This window comes from Egretta garzetta, unplaced genomic scaffold, assembly GCF_000687185.1.
Source record: "Egretta garzetta isolate BGI_Z169 unplaced genomic scaffold, ASM68718v1 scaffold30, whole genome shotgun sequence".
NCBI classification, from domain to species: domain Eukaryota; kingdom Metazoa; phylum Chordata; class Aves; order Pelecaniformes; family Ardeidae; genus Egretta; species Egretta garzetta.
The window spans coordinates 791314-811059 of NW_009258383.1; the positions used below are offsets into that span (position 1 = coordinate 791314).

Sequence of the window (19746 nt, forward strand, 5' to 3'; positions counted from 1 at the left end):
TTTTCACCTTTTATAAAATATTGCAGTCTTTAGAGAGTTCTTAGCCCTTGACCTCAGTCCCTCAGGACTTGGGGAGAGTTGCAGATACTACTTTCCCACCATGCAGCAGGTGCCTTGCCTTGCCCATCAGTTGTGGGTTTTTTCTTATCTGCTGCTTCTTTTCTGTGTTATATTTAAAGCAGTCTTTTCCCAGCTCTTAGGGTTGCACCTCTTCAATGATCAGTAACTGACCATCAATAAAATACTTACAGTTCTGAGACCTTTGTTTTCAGCCTGCAACTGTATTTTCAAGGCCTTTGCTGGCATCCCAGGCTGAAAGTCCACATCATAACAAGAGACATCTGGCATCAAGCTCCAGGTGACCTTCAAGTTCTCATAACAAGTTGGTAACAAGCCTAATATGCCACGACTGAGCGTGCCTTATACAGGCACGGTGAGGATAAGGCTTGAGGTTTGTTTCTGGCAATAGCAAAACTATTTTTACTGAGCATGAAAATGTTTACAGGTTGTTTATCAGGCATGCCTGATTAGTGTGATTTTGACAGAGTTCAAAGCAAGCTAATATTCATTACATTTGGCTTAGCATGCTTCCGCTTTCATGAAATGCAGTAGGCCTCTGCTTTGGCCACATAGTAGAGCGGATTGAATAATGCAAACTAGTAGGGAGAAACTGGTACATATTTACTTAGTATTTCTTGTTTTCATAAGACTTATGAAAGGAAAGAGGAAAACCAAAAGTATCAAAATTGACTATTGATACTGAAATAATTACAGTGACAAAAATAGCAGTATTGAAATAATTACAGTGACAATTCAGAGATAAGTACTGCCTTTAATTTACATGTTGCATGACCCACTTTGAACATTGACCAGAGAATAGTAGATGCCTTTTTCAGCCAGGAGCTGCTGATGGGTTCCTTGTTCTACAACCTTGCCGTTCTGGACCACGGCAATCTTGTCAGCATTTTGGATGGTGGAGAGGCGGTGAGCTATCACGATGCAGGTGCGACCTTCTCTGGCTTTATCCAGCGCTTCCTGAACAATCTGCACAATGAACAAACCAAAAGGTGAACTATTCTGGCAATTGTTGTAAGATATACCTCAATTGCCATCTGTGAAATAAACTGTAATGTGACGGTGAGGGAAAGGGAATATCTGTGGCTTTAGCCTCCTGTTTTAGAATTAGCCTGTGTTGGTAAGGAGTCCAAGCTGTCATAGCACATGATGCCGTGATAGCTAAAAAGATGAGGCGGAACCAGGCTTGTTACTGAGATGCATGGTAGGAGAACAAGAATATATTTGTCTGTTATTAACATAAACATGTAATTTGCATAAAACACCATATTTCCAGCTTTGGGCTTTAATCTGTGGGAGTGAAAACAATAATCTTAACAGGAATAAACACAGATTTTGATTCCGGACTCCTGGCTCACAACCAAGTTACCTTTTCACTTTCCGTATCTAAGGCAGATGTAGCTTCATCCAGCAGCAGAATTTGGGGCTGACGTACAAGAGCTCGGGCAATAGCAATACGTTGTTTCTGACCACCAGAAAGCTGAGTTCCCTTGTCTCCTACGCGGGTATTGTATTTCTAGAAACAATATATTAAGTGCAGATTATGAATGCAAATTGATTCTGAAGTATATTTAAGCATATTGACCCTGACAACAGCCATCCATAAACTGCATGTTCCACGCTGATAGATCTCTGAAAACAGAGAACCAGAGCTGCTATCTGCTACAGATCTATAGATCTTTCACTAGGGGGCTTCTTTGTAGCATCCAGCATTTAATAAATTCAAAGCAACAACCCCTCTAAGGTTTGAAGGCCACATTATTCTCAATCAGGAGACAGAATACCAGCTCAGTGAAAGTCTCTGACAATATTGGGTATCAAACCCTGACCTTAAACACTTCAAGCTAGCATCCTAATGAATCAGTTATTCTACCCACATTTTTTTTCCTGAAGAAAAAAATAGCAATGTATAAGATGTATCAGTTTCAGGCCAAACTATATACTATATCTATATATAGCCAATTACACACTTTATCTATATCTATACTACAGTTTTGAACAGTTATGCTTTTAATTTAGTTATGTCAGTTAAGGTGGACCAGTCAGGTGTCTGGCCAAACTGATGCGTAGGCCACAGTAGTCTTTGAGGTATTATATATTTCGTTGCAAAAAGCACCAAAGTTTTATGAGACATCATTATATATCATAAGATTTCTCTACAAAGTTTTGGAAAGAGCAGATCTTGACAAGTCATTAGAAATCAAACATGGTCTGGAAAAATCGCAGCTTTGGTCTTTACATTTTTTCAAGAAATGCAAAAAGCAGCTTAAAAGCCTGAAATTAATCTGAATATATACAACATAGAACGAAGCTGGCAACTTCCTTGCTTCAGGAAGTTTTGGATACAAGTTGACATAGATTAGAAATTGATTTGTCAAACAGAAGAAAAATCCATCCACAACTATTAAATAATAAAGTTGCCCCAGGGGAGGTTTAGATTGGATATTAGAAAAGATGTCTTCACTGAAAGGGTTGTCAAGCATCGGAACAGGCCGCCCAGGGAAGTGGTGGAGTCCCCATCCCTGGAGGTATTTAAAAGACGGGTAGATGAGGTGCCTAGGGATATGGTTTAGTGGTGGGATGGCAGGGTTAAGGTAATGGTTGGACTTGATGATCTGAAAGGTCTTTTCCAACCTAAACGATTCTATGATTTCTATCTTAGGAAGTTCCTGAGTCACAAATTATGCAGTTAGATGAGAATTCAGGGGAAACTGATTAAATGTTTAGCCTTTTTGAACACTTATTTGTAAATACGTCTTGCTGGTCAGGGCCTGGGACAAGATTTTGCGCGTGGCAGACCTTTCATCTGACCCAAGATGTTCATTCTTGCATTATTATGTGTTGGTCAGATATATATATGAAAAGCTTTCTTAGTAATTTTTGAACTGTAGGAATACTAGAAAATTAATTTCTGACTAGGTATAACTGGAAGACATGCGTAAGAAACTTGTCAGTCTAGCAGAGTCTTTTACATATGCTTGAGATAAATAGGAGCTTAAAAAGAATGTTTAACTCAAAAAAGCCCACCCCACACTTCCAGCTCTCGATTAGTTATAGTTGTGGATTTTCTTCCCTGATATCTTAAATGTTCAGCTCTCCACCTGGCAATGGAGTCTCCCAGAGTAAAAATAAGTATGGTAAGCACAATTCAGAAATTAATTATTGTACCCCAGGGAATCATAAATGGACACAATTTTTCACTGCCACAGTAGGTTACCTTCAGTTCTGAGTGGGAGAGAAAAGAAATAACTTACGTCTGGCAGAGAGTCAATGAAGGAATGAATATTGGCTTCTTTTGCTGCATTAACAATTTCCTCATGTGACACCTGCCGACTGTTATCTCCATACGCGATGTTTTCAGCAATAGTGCAGTCAAACAGCATTGGTTCTTGTGAGACGATACCAATCTGAGCTCTCAGCCACTGGATATTTAGTGTCTTTGCATTTTTGCCATCAAAAAGCTGAGAAACCAAACATTTTAGATTTCACACACATGGCTATATGTGTATTTGAGACTTACTGTAAATTCACAGACAGAAGTTGTGCAGTTGCAGCTCTTTTATCCTTAGAGATACCATATTGAAATTTCACATAATCCCATCCCCTCCTTCTTCAGTGTGTTTCAAAATTTTCTAAGGGCTATTATATAAAAGCGAGGACAGTCCCTTCTGCTGCCTCAGTCCTTTTCTTTGCTTCAAGATTTCATCAATATTTGGAAGACAGTGGACGACAAGTTATGCTGAGGCAACTTCAAAGAACTTTGGGTAAAGTTCTTTCATTTCTTTCTTTGGTGGGAAAAAATTCCTCTATTTTGCATATATATTCCCACTGAAGGAACAGAAAGATACTCTAAAAGATGTCTCTGACAAGTAAAAATTATAATAAAAATTATTTTTTTCAGTGTTCACTGTTTTAGGAAAACATAGATGGCAAATTCTATTACTACATTATACAGAAGTAGATATGTATATTTCATAACTTCAATGTGTTCTTAACACAAAAACCTCAGGAAATTTGCTCTGAATTCATTAGGCTGTGGATCAGCATATTTTTACCACACAGATCTTGTTTCATTAATTCATTATAATGTGGGAAACCGTGACTTTTTCCATTATACTATTCATTGCATTTACATAAGGAATGATGAGCTACTGCTTGGTCTTTAAGAATAAAAGTATTTAAAAAATAAAATTAGAAACATCTATTATGCTTTATCATATCACATAAAACCAAATAAGCACACCCTCGCTTAGCATGTTGACATGGTCTTACAAAAATACTTACCATTTCTCCATCAAGTGGATCATAAAATCTCTCAAGCAGCTGAACAACAGTGCTCTTTCCACAGCCACTGCTACCAACAAGAGCCAGAGTTTGTCCCTTTTCTACTTTTAGATTGAAACCTTGGAGGATTTTGTCCTCTGGTCGGTTTGGGTAGTTAAATGCCACATTTTTGATCGTAATGTTTCCCCCAAATGTTTCCTGTAATTGAAATAGCATCACTGTTACATATTTAAGATAATTTGATAGATGATGTACATAGAATTGCAGAAGTATTTTTTTATTTCCCCACTGAAATCAACAGGGTTTTGCATTTGCTGGAATTCTGACTTTAACTCTGTGGTCTGAACCTTTGTGAAGCTATAAAATCTAAGTACAGCACTCAACTATTTTGAAAATGCTTGTAATTCTGCTGGTTAAATTCCACACAAGTTTTACCTTAACCAGATTTTCCAAACAAATAACCTTTAGACAACGTGGCCAAAAGCTGGACTCACAATAAAGAACTTGGTCCGTATTGTGTTTGGATAAAGTGTTGAGACTACACTGAGATAAGGAAGTAATCACAGAGAGAGGAAAAATCAGTTTCAAGGAAGTGAGAAGAGTACTGTCCACATTGCCAGTAAATAATATCGCCCATTACACAGGGCTTACTTACAGGCTTCTCTCCTTCCTCGCTGTAACTATCTATTGAGGGTACTCTTTCAAACAACAGAAACAAATGGGCTGCTGATATCTTGGCTTTGGCATAGTCTGGAGCAAAAGAGCTGCTTTGTCCCAATACCATTGCACCAAATACAACAGCTGAAAACACTCTATAAAAGAAATCAGGAAAAAAAATTAATAAATAGACAATGAAGAAAAAGACAATGGAAATGGGGCTGCAGTCAACTTTTTCTTTTACACAGAGAAAAAAAGGGGGACTAAGTTTAAAAATAATAAAATAATAACCAACTATTATTGCTTTACTTACTCATTTAGCTCCAGAAATTTGTTTTTATCCTCTTCTAATGAAGTGAGGTAAACAAGCTTCCATTCCAAATTCAATGTTTTCATTACTTATTAACACCAATTTCTTTAATTATTAATACTGGTTAACTATATTAAGTCTCAACTGGGGCTAGGAGAAAAGTGGTCAATGGATGGTAAAATCATTACTCTAATCCTGTTCTACTATTGCTGTGGTTTCCTCTCTATGGTTCAATGACCTCAGGGAGTCAGTGATTCATTTTTAAAGCATCAGTGAAAAGAAGAAATCAAGCCTGTAACAAGGTAGCAATAATGATTTAATTTGCTATCACAGCTCTGCTGGAAAAAAATTGAAGGGTTCACAACACTGAAGAAAGGTGGAAAACTACGCTATTATTGGTTTATGGTGAGTCTAGATCTATCTTTACAGGCTACATTAGAATAGTTTAAGAATGTGCTGTCCTCAGCTATTAATTACTGCCACACAACATAGGATTACTCATCACAGAGAAATGACAATTGACATATAAAACCTCTTAGCCTGTTTTAAGGCAAAGTAAAATAAATTCATTTATATTAAATTTTATCTTTTAACTTCAGAGCTATATAAACTAATCTGTTTTACTCTGCATTTGAACAGCCTAGAAGGGCTCACACAGCTTTAGGTCACACAATTCCTTCCAAATCTGGAACTGAGACACCGGAAGGTCACTCCCCTGGCAGGCTAGAGATGTTCAGCTAGCAGCTGGGATGCAGACACTTTCCAACATCTTCCAATCAAAATGAGCTGTGTTAACTGTCTTTAATCAGGTTGCCAACAAAAAATTGTTATGATTGACCTTTTCTTAGGTATTGAGGTCACTGATACCCATACTGGTAGAATCTCATTCTTTTCATACTTGTTTCCATAGGCCTGTATTGAGCTGTTGCCTCTTAAATTATAAATTATATTTTTTCTGAGTTTATATATGATCTAGAAGAATGGGACTTGGGTTATGATAGGGGCTTTTAGGTATTATTCCAAATGATTGGATAAAAAGTGATTATAAACCCAAAATATCAAAGTAAGAAGCTAAGGAATATTTCTAATTTCAAAATAATTCCTTTAATTTTTGTACAGTTTCTGCCCTTAAAAGCCTATAAAGTACCCTTAGAGACAAATAATTGTACTATTCCTGCATAATTTCAGATTGCAATGGATACATCTTCTGAGAATACTGCAAATTAGAATAACATTTTATCTGCAGTACCTGTCTAAATTAAAAATAAAATGCTCCACCTGACTATGGGTATCTCTAGTGCTCTACATACTGTTCTTACATTCATGGTTCATACTTTCATTTCCCAAACAAAATTGGTTCAAGTGAACAAGCTTCTTATCAAATTGTCATCTAAAATAATTTAGTTATCCTTCACTTACAGTGAACAGCATATACATTATGGAATCCTGTCCTCCAATTTTTAACATGTACTTTAGAGAAGATTTCAAATTTCAATGAATAAACCTGACATAGAAATAACAAAGATGCTGGTGACCTACCATTAAAAAGATTTTTACAATATTATTACACTTCAATAAACAAGCACAACTATGTTTTTTGTAGAATGTATAGAGCACCTCACAGCTACACTGTCCTGGTTTCGGCTGGGACAGAGTTAATTTTCTTCCTAGTAGCTGGCATAGTGCTGTGTTTTTGATCTAGTATGAGAAAAATGTTGATAACACATTGACGTTCTAGTTGTTGCTAAGTGGTGTTTATAGTAGTCAAGGACTTTTTCAGCTTCCCCTGCTCTGCCAGGGGCACAAGAAGCTGGGAGGGGGCACAGCCAGGACAGCTGACCCCAACTGGCCACAGGGCTATTCCAGACCATAGGACGTCATGCTCAGTATATAAACTGAGGGGAGTTGTCTGGGAGGCAGTGATCAGTGCTTGGGCCCAGGCTGGGCATCAGTCAGCAGGTGGTGAGAAACTACATTGTGCATCACTTGTCTGGTATATTTTGTATATTCTACTGATATTGTTATTCTTTTCCTCTGCTGTTTTATTAAATTGTCTTTTATTTCAACCCACGTGTTTTACTTTTTTTCTGATTCTCTCCCCCATCCCACTGAGAGGAGTAAGCGAGCGGCTGCATGGTGTTCAGCTGCCTGACAGGTTAAACCACAACATACATGACAAATAAGACTGGTGAGAAAGTGATATAAGTAGGATACTCTTTCAACCTCTGGAAAACATAATAGTACTAAATAAATACAGAAAAGGAAATCCAAAATCAGGCCTATCTGAACAGCTCGGACTTTGTACTCATCTAGAGCCTCCACTTTGTAATATGCTTTCTTTATATTTAAGTACAGAAGAAGAATTTGCCTGTTTCCTCATAGCTTACCCAATGGATTCATGATATCTCTAGCAGTAAACAAAGACTTTTGTGTGGACTGACATAAAAAAGATTGTAAAAGAGATACTTACAAAAACACGCTTTTATACTCCATGTGTCCATTTACCACTAAATAGGCACCAAACCGGAAACAGCCAGCATAGGTAAAGAACATAATTGCTTGTGAAAGGGCAAAACAAAATCCAAATATATGTGCCTTCTTCACAGAATTTCTGCAAGAACAAATGCATATTTTCACAAAAATGTGCAATCATCCTAGTATGCAAAAAACAATTAATTGACTTCAGATAATACTGTTATGGATAGGAAATGTACTCATGCTTAAACAACACAATCCCTTGTCTCCTATTAGACTGTGTCCAAGAGAAAGTTAGTTTTGTTTCCAGAATTTTATTTACTTCCAAGAACAGCTTGGAATATGGGTGCAGAAAAAATTGACACCTTAGCTGCTATGTATAATTATTACCATCTTACCATCTCATAGTTTGAGTGTTAAAACACTTTACAGTTCAGTCCATGATTACCACTTTGAAGATGTAAATAACACATTTGAAATTGTACTACTGCATCACATAAGAAAAAAGAGCAAAACTGTTAGCTCACCTTCAGACAAAGCCAAGTTTTTGTGTCATTTTTTCTTTACTTGCAATTTTATGTTAACCAAATAACAAAGATATTAAACAGTTCAATATCATACACTCAAGAATCTGTTTCTTTTCAATTTAATCAGTCAAAATTCCTCTCTCAAATAAGATTAAGCCTGCATGTATGATGCAGAAATTTGATTTTGGATGATAAAACTATGCCTATAACTAAAAGCAAGGCAGAGAGAAAATTTTCTGTAACTGTGAATGACACCAGAAAAAAGAAATAAAACATTTTAATTTTATTGATGCTATTATTAAGTCACAACTCTATGGTTCCTTCTGGAAAAAAAGCAAAACAAACAGATTCACAAGTGTGCTTTTTTTTTTTTTTGATTACTAGGCTGTTGTGATTTCTCTTCTACATAGCTGATTTGTGCATTAATCCAGTTTAACAGAAGGCTTAAGCTCAACTTGTATAAAATAGAAACTCTTTGCCTAATTAGTCATTTAGCATGCACTGAAACATTAACTGAAAAACACATGTCCTATCTCTTCCAGACAAACCGACTCATAGGGCAATAAATTCTTATTTATACTAGAACAACATTAAGATGAAGGTCTCGGAGCAATCCCATCAATGTCAGCCCTGAGCATGGTTAGGCACTGTCCTGCAAGTTGTGAGATATGGACTCAAAACCTATCAGCCTGAGAAAAAAGATGAAGTAATATCTTTTACATCCTGCGCTGTGCTCTAACCACTCAATTATTATGGTGGATCTAATAGCAGCACCCCCACCTGTCTCCCATCATATCTGTCTACATATGCTGTCATTTCCTTTACTTTTCTCATGGATGTCTGAAAATGAAACATTTTGTTCTAGAACAAATAAAACTTTAATTGACAGTATCTTTTTAGTTTTTCACTTTAAGACTTCCTAATTTTGATTTAGTCCAGGCAGATTTCTAGTCCTCTTTTTTTCAGTCACAAACCAATAAGTAATTATTAAAATGTTTGCAACCCTACTCATACTTTCAAAAATGGCTTAATTCAATATTCAACTTACATTAAAAAGTTTTTAATTAAATATCTGGAACACTTCAGGTGGGAGGTTAGATTAAATGACTTCCGAAGCTCACGTAAAACTAACATTTTTGCAAACCAAGTGACATTGCAATAGAAGATATTGCAATCAGTATTATCACAGAAAATTAATTAAATCAAAGAATAAAAATGTTGACTGGTGGTTGCATTTGTTAATAAAAAATATGCAAAATATTTACATTAATTCTGTGGAAATTATATTATACATTAGTTCATGCATGCTAACAAGAAAAATCAATGTTAGTCCAAGCAAATGCTTGTAATTAATTCTATAATTTAAACACAGTTTTTTTTTTAGCTTAGTTATTTTTATTATACCTGTATGGTACAAGCAAATGTTCTCCGTACATCAACTCAAATTTTCTTTCTCGGGTCAAACTAACAACCGTTCTAATATTTTCTATGGCTTCTGTGGCAATCTGCAATAGAAACATGAATGTTTTAATCAAAAGTTAAGATTTTTTTGCAATTCCTTGTTTTAAATGAATAAACACAGTCTGCTGGAATGTAATTTGTAAGTTTTTATAATTATTACAATCACGGACCTTTGATATCAAAAGTAAGCATTTTACATTTTTCTTTTTATGACAGTGAGATTTTCTGATGATTCTCGGAATTTTCTGTTAAGACCTCTTTAATGTCCTCTAAATAAGTGGTAAAAAACCATCAGACAGCAGTGACAATTATGGAGAAGATACTCAATAAGAGAAAGGGCAGTTTAGCATTCAACTTCCAGTCCCCTGAGTTTGCGTTTATAATCAGAATGTCCGGGTTACTTACGTGCCTAGAGCCTAACTTAGATCTCAGCAGTAAATATTTGATCTGATCAATAATACCTTCTTTAAGCTTGCAGATTCTTTAGACATGAGTCATTTGCACACACAAAGGTACCTAGGGACATTTGAAGGCAGCAGATACATGCCTATGTGGGAGTGACTGATTCAGGGCTTTTATATAAGGGCTCTTAAGTCTATAGCTGCCCATAAAGTCTTCCTCAATGACCACACAGTGATGCTAGCAGCCTGTATGGTTGCTTCAGTCCATATGCATGTAGAAGAGGACGATGCTTAGAAACTGCCAACAGAAGACACCTGGAAAAATCACACCTCTTTAGACACTAGGACTAGTGCTGAATCCCTCTGTTCACCGCTGGTTGAAACACCGGGCCTGAGTCCATGATCTCCACATTGCCTCTGGTGCAATTTGTGATATGTGGGGTATTCCACTTGGCCTCAGCTGCTGTTGCTCTGGGAGGGCAGGGATTCCCACATGTACTGTATTATACCTGACAGTCCTATAGAGATGGATGTTTTCAATTTCCTAATGCATCTCAAATAGTGTTGAACACCTATATCTAGGCTCTATTCAGTGGCCAACCAGTCTCATTTCTAAGGATGGGTATTTAGCAGGAGAATTCACTTCTGAGCATAGATACTGTACAAATGCACAGTAATAAGTCTGTTTATAACTCAGCAAACTGTATGTACAAGAAAGTATACAGTAATGTAGCTAGACTTTTGTAGACCTTGTCTACAAAAGACCCTCAAGGCTTTAAGATATTTTGCTGAAACATACATTTCATACTTCATGCTTTTAGTTTAAGAAAGACCATAAAGTAAGGAAAATATAACCAAACGAAAGTATATCTAGACAAAAGACTCAAGAATGAGTGAAATTTTCATCTGAATAACCAGAATTGGCCATGGGGTAGAAGTGGTGAAATAATTGTTCTGTCCCAAAAGGATTTTTGGAATGAAGTGACATTAAATGCCTTAGTCTAATTTCTTAAACAAGAATCTAGCCTTCTTGTTTTTCAGTTCTCGCCTTTCTTTTCCATTCAAGAAATAAAGGAATGGCAAATAGACTCAGAAACCAGTGGATATATATATATTATCCCTGCAAACACTAATAAGATGAAAGAGGAAAAAAAAGAGCAGTATAATATATGTAAGACAGATCACATGCTAAAAAGGGATGACCAAAAAGAAAAAAGAGAATGTCAAAATGAAGAAGGTTGCAAAATAAGGAAAATAGAGATGATCAGAAGAGGATAAAAAAATGTGCCTGAATAGTGCTTAGCACATTCTGGGGTTTATCAGTTATTAAAATAAATATCAGTTAATAACCTAAGTCTTCAGTTATTATTGAAGAGGTGTTATGCTCTGTATGTCTACTAGTGTAACTACATAGAGTCTGGCTGTCTCTGGAAGTGAAATATTATATGTTCTATATTTGGAAGCAATTCATCCATCAACAATGCTTTGGTAAACATGACTTTATACATTACACAGAAACAGATATAAAATTCTCTAGACTCACCTTTCCTGCAGCTTCCAGCTCTTTTTTATCTTTTTTAGCATGCCCAGCCAACATCTTCATTTCAATCATTCCTGCCACTGCAATGATTGGCACAACAGCTAAAAGTAGCAGGGTCAGCTGCCAGCCATAAATTAATGATATAATAATTCCAGTCCCCAGGTTAGCTATGTTTTGGGCAATTAATGCCAGTCTGACACCAGTCGCCTGGAGGAAGAAAAAAGACATTTCTTGCTGAAGAAACTGCATCTTAAATAAGGAAAGCATTTTCACCTATAATATTCCTGATTCTCAAAACACTGTTTAGAAAGTCTTAACTCACTTTTGCTATTTTTCAAAATGGGAGTTCCTTAAGTGATTTTCTAAAATATTATCTAGACCACATTTCATTCTTCTCTCCCCATATTCTGATTACTTAAATTTGCACTGCAATTTCTCAGTTATGCTCTTGAAGCTGAACAGACATTAAGCACATCGCGTATATACATTTACAGCTAAACATTAAAAACTGTCATACTTTGTAGATCATGCAGCTAGCTTCATAAGTCATCACACGGAGTCCAATGAAGAAAATTAAATGTTTAACTTATAAAGCCAAAGATACTACATAATTCCTCAGTTCAGAAAAAAGCACATAACTTCATTCTGCAGTAAAAATTTACTTAAGCATACATGAATAATTACATTCAGTACTCTTTAGCTTAATATTACAGACACCTGAAAGTCCACAAATGACTGCTGAAGAATCTCCAAAAAGTAACAAGGCAAACCAAGTCTATTGCTACTATGTCTAATTTTTTTTTTCATATAAGGAATCTGTACTATCAAAAAAATAGTAGGAGGTCATAAACTGAACAAATTTAGTTGCATATATTCAGGTAAATAAGATATCTCTAAACAGACTTCTTAGATAAAGAGATTCCCAATGAATTTGTTTAATAATGAAGATCATAATACAGGACAGTAGTAAACTTTAAAAAAGGTTTACTTGGAAATTATTTTGTAAACATATATTACCATCATTGTTATAAAACACATCAGTGCATTCTATACCAGCTATCATTTTATAGTAAATTCTAGTTATCAAAGTCAAGGCTGTTATCCAACCAGTCAAATCCAAGCTGTAACTTTACTACACACTAAACCAAATATGAAAAATTCCACACCAAAATTTTACTTACTCCTTTCACTTGTGAGGCATCATTAGCAAGTCTTGTAGTTAATGCTCCAGTGCTATTTTTAGAATTATCAAACCAGCCCATGTCCTACAATAAGAAACATTTTTCTTAGGACAGTTTTTGGACATTTCATATAATCTGCAAAGGTAAACTGAGGTCTATCTAATATAACTGAGTTCAGTGTCAGAAGAGCATGTATGTGGCAATGCATCGGTTCTGCATGTTTAATTAAGTCTAATTCCTTCATTGCAAAATGAATATTTTTAGAAAAAAGTATATGGCTGTGGATGATCAGACATTCGAAGTGAGAGTTACAATGTAAGCTGCACTGCATTGCATTTCTTTAGGGGAGAAATTGCGCCAAGAAAGCAAAGTAGGTGAATGAACAGGTAATGAGATGCTGCTGGTGCACATCAACTTGTCAGGCCGTAGTAACTTGGCTGTAAATCTAAGTCCTTGCAAGGAGTACATAAAAAGCTCTTGTACCTGTATTGATTTAAGATTCTCCCTCTAAGAATACTTTGCTTAACCATATGTAACTGAGAAGATTGGTTTCTAGACTGATTTAAAGAATATTCTCTGTAGACAAGTCATAATATGATAGAATAATGTAGAATACAGTTATTTTGTTATATCTATGCAATTAATTCTTTTTAAAACCCTGGAAATCAAAATATTTATTATATTTACCTGTCTAAGCATTGCTTTAAATGCCATGAATCGAAGCCTCATTGTAAGAATTTCTCCAGCTTTGCCAAATGTGAAACCCTGTTTGAGAGAATGTACAATGCTTAGCATATGATTATGGTTTTTGTGTTTATTCAATAAATATTTTAGATACATTGTCTCTACAATGTCAAAGTACAAAATATTGCAGTCCTGACTGCACAAAGCAAATGCAAAACCAGGTTTAATATTCATAAATTCTAGTAGGTTCACAGTACAGACATTCAAATACTGTTTTTCAGAAATATATATAAAGCATAGCTGTTTCCCAGCACTGCTTCACCAGCATGCTTCAATGAAAAGATCACTAATCAACCCTTTGACTTAATTTTTATCTGAGTTGAGCTAAGTCAGATTTAAACAAGTGGCTTTTAGGCCACTCGTTTCAAGCTAAATTCTTCATAAGGCAGTCTGGGTTCATTGAAGTCAAACGCAAATTTCCCTTTGACTCCAAGGGAATTAAGATTGCTTCCCTGGGATCCTAACACAAAGTGACATGGCTATCAGCAGTAATACATAAGTGATGTTTTATAATTAATTGAACGTATTTTTAGGCAGATATATGAATCAGTTTAACAAGATACGAAAAGGAATGTGCTGGTTATAATTTTGGGAAGATAGATACACTCTTCCTACATTTTAGTATGAGATCAGTGTTTATAATTAGCTTTGTTTAGCTCACTACCACCTTTATGTGATTACAAATGTTAATTGTTTGGAATCTACATTTGTGAAATTGAATACTCTTAAAATACAAACCACAGATGCAACTGTACTATGTGATATGAAGAAAAATTGTTATGGCATATTCCAATCAACAAATATTTCTCAGTTAACTTTGATCATTATCTTTCCTGTGCTCCTATACTCTCAGTAAATTTGCACGAGTATGTGACTCAGAAAAAATCACAAAAGAACATCAGAGAATGGGCACTATATAAAGACATTATAAGAATGTTTTAGATCCTTTTCATTCTCAATAATTTGGGGGTGTTACGTCTCAATGAACTCTTCCCACTCATATTTAAAACATTATCTGAACATTTATAAATTGATCAAACCTGTTATAGCCATCTACAACTCAGTCTTCTACACTCAAGGCCTTCTTGCATGCATGTGCAACAAGACAATTCCATAAATAAACCAGGAGGTTTTTGCAAGAGACTGTTTATGCTGCTGTCCCAAGTGCACTTTATTATTTCACTGTGTAAGCTCACTTAATGGATAAAACTATACAAACATATTCAGAAATTATAAACCAGACTCTATATGAAAATATTTAAATGCTGAAGTTTGCACCTGTATGATTATTACCTTTTTTTTTTTTTTTTTTTTTTTTTTACTGTGGCACTGCTGCAGCAGTTAGATACATATAAGAATTAAGGTAAAGTTAAAATACTTTTTTTGTAAAAGTGGAGATGGCTATAGAGATCACTGAGAACAGGGGATGGGGTATTACTGTTCAGCCATTAGTATTTAAGCAGGAGGAGCTGAATATCAGCATGATGGGTGTTACCTGAGGAACTGGGCCTCGGAATCTTTGCAGGGACTCACATAAGATAAAACTTGAATGGGGAAGGGATTAGGGGAGTAAAAACTTGGACAGCTAAGGCAGGAGATTGGTAGATTTGCAATTACTGACAGATTCAAATAGGAGGGCTTGAGGGTGAGAAAGGAGTGGTATAGTGTAAAGGCTGGTGTTGGCCATTAGGTGGCAATGGAAAAAAGAGTGAGAGAATCCAGTTTCATGCTGAGATGTGTTAGACTGCTGAAGGAGCGGGGAAGTTCTGAAGTTAAAATGTCAGAATAGGTTGGAGGGACTTTAACACATGAGAAGCTCTAGGTCAAAACCCATTCAATTCAGCACAAGGCACATCTAGAACCATGATTGCAGGTTCTGGTTTGAGTTGGAGATGTATTAAGAAGCTACGCATTTTTAATATCTTTCAGATCTGGTTTTTAAAACATGATGAACAATTATAATAAAGCCAAGATAATAAAACATACCTGAAAAAAGAAAGTAAAAAAGGAAATGATCCCAAGTACTAAAAACAGCACTGAATATAAGTTGCTCTTTTCTCTCAAAATGGTCTTGTCAGTTTCTGAAAAAATCTATAAAATAATATTTAAAACAACATTTTTTAAAAATCAACTAATAATCTAAAATACTTCAATATTTTTCAATAACTATGTTTGGTAGTCATTTGCATTCATATAAAATTTGAGCATACGTTACATATGATTATAGGTATAACAAGCAAATTTCAGGTTGTAGCAAGATTTTTAGGATTTTGTAAATCTCATATAATTCTTCAGATTTTTGTAATAGCACTTCACCTGCTCCTCAGCTTCATTATGAAGTGATTGTTTAAGACCTGTTTTTATTAGAAATAAATTTTGTGGGCTTTATAGTTTTTTGCATATTTTATACAAACTTACCCCTATAATTTCTGAAAATATGATTGAAAATGCAGGTTGTAAAGCTCCATTGATAATAGCGCATAAAGTTCCAGCTACAAAGTATGGCCATTCAGTTTTGTTCAATTTCATAATTTTTAGAAATGAAGCTGGAGGTAATTCTTCATCCTAAAAAATGGGAATTCTGTTAGGACAAACATGTACGTATTTGGAGAAATATGGAGAAAAAGAGAGATTAGTAGTCAATTTCCTACTCCCAGAATCTACTCAGGGGAAGTCAAAATGTATACTTTTTAATAACATGAATAATTAACTGATTGTACATTTATTTTCATTATTTTAATACAAGGAAGAAAGAGCTGTTAGAATACATCTACAGCTCTTGTCATCATATTTTAGTTTATCTATATAATTTTCATTGATCAGTACTCTTGGTATTGGTCAATGGTGACTGAACTATTCATTCCGGGCATATTGTCGTGTGTAATCCATGACTAGATTAATTCAAGTAATTGTTCATTAAGCAAATTGTAACAGCAAAGTATTTGCTGCAAATATGAATGCAGTCATATTTGTTGTATGGGTTTTTTGTAAGGTTTGTTGTAGGAGTTGTATGTTGGGCCAGATGTTCTGTTCCTGATCCAAAAATGAATGTTTTAACCTGTATAGACTATGTTGGTATGGTATGCAAATATATGTAAGTATATGTCTTTTATAGGAAACTGATTTTCAAGAATAAACTCATCCTTGTTATAGATTTTTAAGGTCCTATTTTATTTGTATAATCATTCATGGTGAGAATAACAAGGTATGAATATTGTCAGTCAAAGCTGACTTAGAATTAGAAAATTCTCATGGTTTTTTCACCCCTGTCAAATGCCTCCTTCTTCTTGTACCTTTCTAGAGCAGGAGAATAAATACAATTTTAACATACTTTGTTGAAAGGAGTCAAAGTTCACTAACAGCTCTGCACAGATACTTACAGGTGAACTAGTTTTCTCATCAGTATCATCATTTTGCAGTCCTGGCTTTTTCATGCTTCTCCGAGTTGATCGTCTTCTCAATCCTTTTGTTAAGGATTCTTCAAATTCGGTCTCAGATTCACTTTTTTTGACACTCAGTGCATTCTCATCTTTTTCTGATGATGGAACTTCAGCTTCTATTGCCTAAGAGGGAAGAACATGATACTAAGATTAATTATGCATATATTACTTCGAACTTTCAAAATTATGAGGTAATCAAAGTAAAAGTAACTTTGTTTCAGTGGAAAGAGATATGGGGAAAACAATACATAATGCTATAAAGCAGATATGAAAATCTGTATTACATTTGAGTACAGCTCTATCTCGAGAACTTGATTCACATATAAGAGTATCCCACCTCTCAAAAAAATACTAAGTGGAGGTCAGGGGAGTGGAAGTAGCTGCTCTTTTTTTATGAATTAACTCCTATCAGAGTTTTAAATCAAGTGTAAACCATTTGCACTCATCTTGGGATCTTTCTGAATGAGTTCTCAGTGGACAGACTGTTTATTCATGAAGTGAGAAAAAATTACCTCTCTTTAGTGCAGAACACTCTTAACAATTCTTGACATTAAATGTAATAAGGAAGATCAGGATGGAACAGGTCAAAAAGAGATCTTGACTGAAAAACCTGAACAGTCTGTAAAAGAGCCCTACTTTTGGTGGTAGTTTTGCCAGTCTCCTTGACAGAATAAATAAATGCCTACTCACCACTGAGGCATTTAATAGAGACTGGATTCAAAGTTGCCTTCATCTTGTATTTCTTTTTTTCCCCAAAATTTTTTATTTCTTACTGATATTTGTACTACTAATAAAAAGAAATTTTTTTGTTTTCTTTCAATTTTTTGTTCTTTTCCATCTTCTTTCCATTTTATATTTCCTAATTTTTCCCATTAGCACACTTGCTTGAATACAAAGTTACTTTAAATCTAAGGTGACCAAATGCATTCTCACAGTTACTTCATGAAGAAATGTTTTAATTGGCCTAGTTTACTCTTTTCAGTCTGTCAGTTTCTTTAATGGGCGTGGTGGTTACTCAGTAAACCACTGGTGACACAGAAGGCTACAGTGAAGCTCGGCTATTGCACGGGACATTGTAATGTACCAAAGTGTTTTGTTCTTCACTTAATAACTAATATGTTTCTGATAATTGTATTAATTTCCAATGTCTCTGTTTCTGGCTAAATGACTTTAAAAGTGTATATATTTTTGCACTCAGCATAGCTGGATTATTTTTCTTTTTCTCCTATTCCTCAACATTTTTTTTCTTTAGAAAGGAATTCAGCAAGAATTCAACTAAACAGTTTAAAATATATATATGCTCTCTTCCTCCAGTATCAGCTAGTGTATTTTACTTTTTATTGTAGGCTAAGAACAAGCAGTGGAATAGCAAACTACTATAGTCACCTGCTCTACATTAACTGCATAAAAAAACCCCATAAAATAATCTTTTAAGTATAAATCCCTAGAGGATTAAAAATGTACTATCCTGGGTTTAAATAGGCCTGGTATCAAAACTAGCAGTCTTCTCTCTCGAATTACTGCTCTCATTTCAAAGTACGTATTTTTTGCCGTTAACAAAATAGACTGCAGAATTTCCCATACTTCTGATAGCATACAATAACCATGGGCATGGAACACAAAAGATAAAAAGAGGCAACAGCTAGGGAGAAAAAAGTACCTGCATGTTAACGAGTTTGTAATAGATTCCCTTTCTCTCAAGCAATTTAAAATGATTCCCTTGTTCTGCGACAACTCCACCTTCGAACACAGCTATAAGATCTGCATTTCGGACTGTTGACAGGCGATGAGCTACTACAATTGTGGTGCGTCCTTCCCTTGCCTAGAAATAACAATATTTAATATGAGTATTTCTAAGAATATTAAAAAATTGTTCATGTTAGAGTTGAATAAGACCTAAGGGAAACTTTAAAATGGTTCACAGAAAAATATAACGTTCAAAAAATTTAAAAAACAGATTTCAGTGAGTAGCTTAAAACAAAACTATATTTTTTTATTAGAGATAATCTTTCACTGTGGCACACAAAACCATAAAATTTTTATTTTTATGTTTTAAGGGTCTTTATTTCTTGCAGCTCTTTCAACAAAAGTCTGGAAAAAAGGTAAATATTAGGCTCCTGCTTACCTGCTTCATTTTAGAACACTACTGACCTTGTCCAGTGCTGCCTGCACAACTGATTCACTCTCAGTATCCAAAGCTGATGTTGCCTCATCAAGCAGAAGAATTTTAGGATTGCGAACCAGAGCTCGGGCAATTGCTACTCTTTGCTTCTGGCCTCCGCTCAGCTGTGCCCCTCTTTCTCCAACCACCGTTTCAAACTTCTACAAGACAACCACACACATTTCCAAAACACTCAGTGGCACAGTCCTTTCGCCAAAGAAAGGCAGTGTAAAGAAAAGGCAGCATCTTCTCCTTCCTCTAAAACACCACGGGATAAACACCCACTTGGATATACCGGCCTAATCATTTGTGTCCCTGGAATTCTAATAGCTCTTCAAATGCACACCAACTCAGATTAACATCGTTCTCAGAAGTCACGAGGAAGCTCTGCATAGCTCTGCTTATCCAGAGCTCCAGGCATAGCTTCCTCTGTTTATGAGAATCCCTTCTAAGGAAGTCTTTGGCACAAGAAGGTTTAGGAGAAATTATT

General features: G+C 35.3%; 1 protein-coding gene across 1 annotated transcript in view; it reads right to left on the minus strand.

Moving 5' to 3' along the window:
* Positions 1 to 837: 837 nt before the first annotated feature.
* LOC104128773 (ATP-dependent translocase ABCB1-like) overlaps positions 838 to 19746 on the minus strand; it is a 35503-nt gene continuing 16594 nt past the window's right edge. Inside the window, 15 exon segments of the mRNA XM_035896975.1 lie at positions 838 to 1044; positions 1445 to 1591; positions 3330 to 3536; positions 4360 to 4557; positions 5015 to 5171; positions 7797 to 7937; positions 9733 to 9833; positions 11734 to 11937; positions 12912 to 12995; positions 13599 to 13676; positions 15642 to 15746; positions 16074 to 16220; positions 17036 to 17218; positions 18756 to 18917; positions 19247 to 19588. Coding sequence (XP_035752868.1) covers positions 838 to 1044; positions 1445 to 1591; positions 3330 to 3536; positions 4360 to 4557; positions 5015 to 5171; positions 7797 to 7937; positions 9733 to 9833; positions 11734 to 11937; positions 12912 to 12995; positions 13599 to 13676; positions 15642 to 15746; positions 16074 to 16220; positions 17036 to 17218; positions 18756 to 18917; positions 19247 to 19588 — 2463 coding nt within the window.